At 48.0% G+C, this 7,095-nt stretch overlaps 1 protein-coding gene across 3 annotated transcripts in view; it reads left to right on the top strand.

Annotated features, from left to right (window-relative positions):
- Positions 1 to 354: 354 nt before the first annotated feature.
- RANBP10 (RAN binding protein 10) overlaps positions 355 to 7,095 on the top strand; it is an 89,155-nt gene continuing 82,414 nt past the window's right edge. For 2 of the 3 annotated variants that reach the window (XM_082320023.1, XM_082320022.1), the window contains exons 1-2: positions 355 to 598; positions 1,531 to 1,642. In XM_082320023.1, coding sequence (XP_082176149.1) covers positions 394 to 598; positions 1,531 to 1,642 — 317 coding nt within the window. In that variant the 5' untranslated portion in view covers positions 355 to 393. Of the gene's footprint in view, positions 599 to 1,530; positions 1,643 to 5,791; positions 6,215 to 7,095 lie in introns of those variants that run through there. The other variant, XM_082320024.1, reaches the window with a different exon arrangement.

Raw genomic sequence — 7,095 nt, 5'->3', positions numbered from 1 at the left:
GGCGCTGCCCGGCCCCCTGGCGGGGCGGCAGAAACCGGCCCCTGCGCGGAGGCGGCCGGCGGACGCCGGCAGGAGCGAGGCGGCCCGCCGGCGCCGCGCTCCCGCGGAGCTCGCTGGGAACAGGAGTCCCGCACCCGGGGCCGCTCGCCGGAGCCGGGTGGAGGGGGGACACGCTTCCCAGCGTGCAGCGCGCCGGGGGAGGGGCGGGGCTTGGAGCGCGGTGCCTGTCGGGACCTGCAGTCCCAGCGAGGGCGAGAGGCGGGCGGGTGGGAGCGGCGCGGACTCCGCTTCCCGTCGGGCAGCGCGGCCCCATTGTGGCCACGCTCGCTCCCCATTGGCCGGCGGCCGGAGCCGGGCCTCGCTCCCCGCCCGGTGACACAAAGCGAATCCAAGATGGCGGATGCGGGCGCGGGGAGCCTGCACGGGGGGGACGCGGCGCTGCCGTGCCCGCCCGAGGAGCAGGAGCTGAGCCAGCGCCTCCGCCGCCTCTACCCCGCCGTCAACCAGGAGGAGACGCCGCTGCCGCGGTCCTGGAGCCCCAAGGACAAGTACAACTACATCGGCCTCTCGCAGGGCAACCTGCGCGTCCACTACAAAGGTGCCGGGCTGGGGGGGGCGGCGGCGGCGGCGCCGGGTTCGGCCTCGGCCTGCAGCGGGGCGGCCCTCGGCCGGGCCGGTGGGGCGGCGGGATGGGGCCGGCAGCCCGGGCCTTCGCTGGGGCGGCCGCGGGTCTGTCAGCCCCGGGGGAAGGGGCGGGGAGGGGAGGCCGGCGGGCTCCGGCGGCGGGGCGGGCTGCTCCTCCTGGGTGCCGTGGCCGGACTCCAGCCCGGAGCGGGGTTTCCCCGGGCTGGGGAAGCGGAGGCGGTCTGGGGCCGAGGGTTCGTCCCCCGGCGGGGCGTGCTGCCTTATGTAAGGCTCTGCAGTGCCACCAGCCCGGGCCCGGGCCCGAGCCTGTCCGTGCAGCCGGATCGTCCGTTTACTCTGTCATCCTGCTTAAGACCCGGCCAAGGGGTGGGATGGCATCGACACCCTGCGTAACCGGGGCTTCGGCTTCTTGAGCTGACGCAAAATAGATGCTCGCAGACTTCTAGGACTTGGGGAATCACAGTGGTGTTTTTCTTGCTCGCTATTGGAGGCTGTTCTCCCTACCCACCCAGCAGAGGTCTGATCATTCCTTTTCCTGCCTGCTTAGTAAACACTGATGTCATTCCTCTCTTGTGTAATCATTTTTGTCTTCTGTGTGTGTACATGGGTCTTCAAATGACATATGCGTGGAGGGGGAGAGGTAGTGCTGTGAGTCTTTCTCAGTAACTTCACAGTGAAAACAAAGGAAAAACTACAGTGCTCGAAGTGTAGAGATTGTTCGTGGTGGCAGTGCAGGATTGTATATTCTAGTTCTCCGAAAAGTGTGCTTTAAATTGTTGGCTCTATGTAGAAACAGATCCCCGCTGTGTTCAGATAGCAGTGTTTTAGAACAAAATGTGGGAGAGTTCAAATCCCATCAGCGCTTACGTTTCTGTTCTTTCCTAGGTCACGGTAAAAATCACAAAGATGCTGCCTCAGTCAGGGCTACACACCCTATACCTGCAGCCTGTGGCATTTATTACTTTGAAGTGAAGATCGTCAGTAAAGGTAGAGATGGGTAAGTGCCTTATTCCAGTTCAGTGCTTGGTGATGTGTATTTAGCATTTTTGCTGTACTCTGATCTCCTTTCCGGAAGGGTTAGAGGTCCCGTGGCTGCTGGGTGTAACAGGCGGGTATATCATGGGGAGGTTATATTCTCTTGGTTAACAGATGTAAATGTGGTAGAATGCACTGGAAGCAGAGGCAATTTTACACAGCTGCTTTCTGTGCTGTTTGATATGGGCAGTTTTAAACATTTGGGTAACCTTGGGTCTCCATTGCAATTTGAATTAAAATAGTTTTTCCTCTTGCTAGCTAGGTCCAGTCACTCAGATTTCTGGAATTCAGATGCCTCAGAAGTGGAGTGAAATAGAAAGGAGGAACCTTGAACTTAATTTTGGACTGTTAGAGGGTTGTTTGTATGGTGAAGAGTAGTCATAACAGTACTCGAGCACTGGAAGGAGAACTTCTGAGACTGTTTTTTAGAAACCCCATATGCATGATCAAGGAAGAGATGTTCAAAGAGAGGGAAATGAGATGATTGTGATTATAAGCTGGAATCTGCGCTACTTCTGTCACCTCTAGTCCAGGACCTGAATTTGGACTCAAGTCATTATCTCAGGATAGATTGCACCACAGAGTATGATGCCAGATAACAACTGTGGAAGCTTGGCAGACTATGCGGGAACCAGAATGCTAAATATGAGAAGGTTTTTCCTGACCAAATCATTTTTTGTGGTAACATTTAATATTGTAGAGTGTTGTTGAGACTTCGTTTGCCCTATCAGTCTATACTATTTTGAACAGTAGCAAGTGGAAGAACTGCAGCAGCAGCAAATCCTATCAGTAGCATTAGATGCAGCCATACTTTACTAGGTGGCACCTCAGTGAACTGAACTGGCTTCTTCAGTCTTGAGGGGTTTTGAATCTTATCCAGTCTTGCAGTCACTGTATTTGGCATTATTTTGATCCAAAATGTAACTGAACCAGGATGTATGTGGCGTTCCTTTAAAGCCATATTTAGGATGTTGGGAAATGTGGGAAAGCAATAAAAGGGCATTTCTAACAAGGTCCGGGTTTCTACTGCTAGTGTAGATTTAATTTTTAATCATTATAAAGGTATCAGCCTGCTGTGTGTGTATGTGTTCGACATTTTTTATTGCTGAAGGATGAATATCACAGATACAACTATCCAGAAGGGAAAGCTGCACAGGAGAAGGTATTGAGTGTAATTAATTAATCCAGTCCTTAAAGAATAACATTTGAACTCTGGCCAGTTTAGGGGTCTTAGGGAAGGGCAGCAAACGTTCCTACTAGAAACCAAATTAAACTCAAAATTTCTTACTGTTGAATTTTTTTGCTGATATTGTTGAATTGAGAAGTGGCCTATTTGTAAAGGGACTTGCAAAGGATCTTGAATTGTTCTGCATTTAGGCCTGTGATAATTATTAGGTTATCTGTGCAGAGGTGGATGTTGGGCTGAATGCTTTACAAATGCAGTGAAAAGACCATCTTCTTTCAGTTCACTGACGTGGCGATTAACTGCTTGTCTGTTTTGAAACCCTGCACTTGATTAGTTTATGTAACTGCTAAAATTAAAATAATTTACAGTGAACTTCAAGACAATTTTCCAAAGACATCACATTACGAAAGGTCACTGAACAGCACTTAATCCTTACTGCATTCTAGATCAGGGATAATGGAATTTGCTGCTTGTTGCCCAAGATCAGTTTTCTGTATTAATAGTCCATTTTTGGTTTTACTGTATTCTGTAACTACAACTACTTTCCAGGAATACTTTCAAAGATAGGGAATTGTGTGTATTAACATTATAGCAATACGAACATGAGACACTGATAGCCACGATCCAAAAGCAGTGCAGCGGTGAGCCTTTGATAGCTTGTCTGATGTCTTGGTCATTCCTGTGCCTTTTCTTTTGCTGGTAGAGAGAGCTCCAACTTTTATCTTTCATACTGTGGTGCTGGGAATTTCTAATTGTGAATTTATATTGTAGCTGCTGCCTGTCTGTCACTTAAGAAGGTACTCTTGTGTGTCTCATCTTTAATAGTTTGAAGTCTGCCCACTGGAGGCTCAGTATGTTGTAATAGTGAACTGCGGCAGAGACATTTTTCTTCTTAGGAAGCTCCCCAGTGTTTATTACGCCATGGTGGCTTCAGTTTAAAGGAATAAAAGTCCAGAAATCTGAAGAAGGGATTGGAGGGAATTAAAGGAATTTTTCAAGTGGCGTAAGTGGTAAAGCATGTCCCTAGGAACTCAACTGGAAGCCCTTTAGCAAGGGGAGAGGAAGAGGAATCTTTCTGAGCTCATTTCTAGAATGGGTACTCTACTCTGTAGCTTGTTACTTGGTTTATGCTGTACAGAGTAGCGAGATAAGGATCGCTTGATGTTATTCACTGTGTCTCTTTTGCTGGAGTCTGTGATACCTTTTCACATTTAGGTTTAAAATGTGAGCGATCAGGTTTCAAAACAAGACTTACTCAAAAAATACTGTGGTGGAACAAATTTCAGGAAGTGTGCTTTGAAGAGTTCCGATTGATTGATTTTTTTGCTCAGTAACTCAAAGCTATCATCTTTCTGTGCTAATAAATTGTTAGTTTAGCCCTCTACACTCTGGTTAGATGCTGACTGTTGCTAATAAACAACAGAAACTAAGGTTGCAGGTAAGAAGTGGGATAGAAGCTCCCAGTGGCTCTTACTGGAGATGTAAGAATCTTGAAGCTCACATGATGATTTGTGGCAGCTGACAAGCAATGTTGCCCGTATATGATACGCTGTGATAAGAGGGTTCTTGAATTGGCATCAGACAGTGCCAGTTCTGGATTGGTGGCATCACCATGGTAGAGAAACCTGAGCTATAGAGACAACTGAGCTATTGGTACCACATTTTTAAATTCTCCCCTCTGTTACTTTCATGGGACTAAGGTGATTTAAATCCAGTATGCTGTGGTTCTCTCCTTTGTTTCCTCCCACCACACTGTATCCTAGCAGTAAAAACAAACATGCTCGCCTCCCCCCATTTTTCGGGCAGATTACTTCTCTGCTCAGTTTTGCAAACCTCAGTGCCAGCGCAAGGGAAGAGGGAGGGACTGCAGTAGCACAGACACAAGTTGCTTTACACTGCCACGGCACTGCACCCGTAGCTGGCAGAAAAGCTTCCTCTTTTGCGTTGTCTTTCTCCCCTGCCCTTTAATGCACTGCTCCATAAAGGTGCTTTTCTTAAAGGAGCAAATGAAATGATTTATGAAAACTCTCCCTTTACTATCGCTAGACTTTTCTGCCTCAGCATTTGTAAAATCTAGTTTAGTTTACTGGTGGATATTTCAAAGGAAGTACAGCATGCAAAAAGCCCATTTGGTACACTTAAGAAACTTTTAAGTTTTATCAGCTTTTCTTAGCTTTGGATCTTCCACTGCTCTTGCACTGAGGTATCACCACAGTCCTTTGAGTTGAAGAAAGATGATTGAGACTTAGTTTTAGCTGAATGGTGATCATTTCTCATCCTGGTGTTTTTAGTCTTTGTTGATAGCAGGTTATGTTTATTTACTGTTTTGTTTTGGGGTTTTTTTTGGTGTTTTTTTGTTTGTTTGTTTTGTTTTTTCTGGGAGAGGGGAGGCTGCCAGGCTACCATTGAAAAATTGTCTTGGCAAGGAGGCTAGGTAACACACAACAGATCAGATCTGTCAGTAGATTGATCTGTTGTTTGTGCTACTCTTTGTTTGGGGAGATGGTTCTTATCCTCAGAGAGTAGAGGAGAATTTAGTTTGCAGTCTCTAGTTCCAACCCTTTTTTCGCCTCCTTGTCTGTGCTGAACACACAGGGAGTGGTTCCACAACACTTATAAGATGATACAAGTCAGGACTGTGGGATTCTGCCCTTCCATTTGCTATATGTTTCTGTGCCTTCCCTCATGCTGACAGTCTGCTACCCGGTCCTGTGGTGAGCTGTTTCAAGGAGATAACTGGCTGAAAATTGGCCACATCAAAATAATTATGATGATTTAATCTATTGACGTCACTGTCAGAAATTGCTGTTTTTTTTTTTTTTTTTTAAATTCAGGACTACTTTTCGGGGTTCTGCTCCCTGACGTGGGTTGAAGGCGAGTCAATAAAGGGATGGGCTGAGCTGGGAGAGGGAAGGGTAGGATTGCAGCAACCCTCATTTAGTTCCATTCAAAGTGTTGTTGAACAGTTATGTCTTAAGACTTGCTGGGTACTTAATTTCCTGAGGCATTGTGTGTGCGTCTCCTGAGTGTTATCAATTGGAACGAAAGGACAAGAGGCAATGGGTCAGAAGTTGTGGCAAGGGAAATGCCAGCTGCACATAAGAAAGAATCTTCCTCGTGAAAATAGTTAAGTGCCAGAACAGGATGACTGGAGAGACTGTGGCATTTCCATCTTCAAAGTTGCCTGGGCAAGGCCCCAGACTGCCTGACACCACTTTCGGAGTTACTTATCCTTTGGGCAGAAGGATGAAGAAGGAAGGTCCCAAGGTCCCTTGCAGTCCAAACCTCTCCGTGGTTCTGTGGATGGCTTGATTCCAGCATTCCTCAGATGGGCAGACTGGCAGAAATGTACGTGACTCTTATGTTCCTGAGCTGCCACAAATAACTCATGCTTTTATTGTGGTGGTGTTTATAACAGTTCAACCCTAACTATATTTGAAGCACTGGGCTCTTATCCCCTCTCTCTCGCTCAAATACACGTTTCTGTTCACTGTTGATTTGTCAGCACATCTCACAGCTTCTGTTTCCCCATTAGATGATCTCTGCTTGGTAAACAGGAACAGTGTAAGACTCATCAGGGTAGGGCAGTCAACCCACAACTTACAGGCTGTTGTGACTCAGGAGGACAATTCATTTTTGTTGTCCTCTTTATGCTGGGGCAAGGTGAATTGTCTCATGGGTGGCAGTGCTTGTTCCTGACCGCCATTTCGGTTTCTTGACCTGTTTTACCTCCCTCAGCCATGCGGTGGGTTGTAATGGAGTGTGACTGGGGAGGACATCCCGGAGGCTGACCCTGATTGTACACGGATTCCTGATTCTAGCAAAAGTCACCTGTCCTGCAGCCTCTTCTCCATTTCTGAGCTGCTCCTGGGAAAGACAGTCCAGCAGCCTGCGGACTGCCTTTGCAATGGCAGTTTGCTGTTGACAGCTGTCTTTTCTGGTGATTTGGTTTTGGATGGTGGCTTACTCGCAGATACTTTGGTGTGCTGGTGTTCTGCAGCAAGTCAGACCTCTCTGGCGGTGGCAGAGCCCGCTGCCTGTCCACGGTGGCTCTGCATGTTCTGTGCAAACAGAGCAAAGTGTTGTCTGCAGGCAGAGGAGGTGCCAAGTGGCACAGCCCTCTGTGCCGGGGGAGCCAGGCGGTTTCACGAGGACTTTGAGCCGTCTCAGGAAGGCTGCTGAAAAAGCCAGTCTAGCTTTTCTTCTTGCCATGATTTTTTTTTTTTTTT

The sequence above is a fragment of the Platalea leucorodia genome (genome assembly GCF_965183815.1).
Source record: "Platalea leucorodia genome assembly, chromosome: 8".
Lineage (NCBI taxonomy): Eukaryota > Metazoa > Chordata > Aves > Pelecaniformes > Threskiornithidae > Platalea > Platalea leucorodia.
Note: the sequence above shows the minus strand (reverse complement) of the source record. Positions and strands in the feature narration are given on the sequence as shown.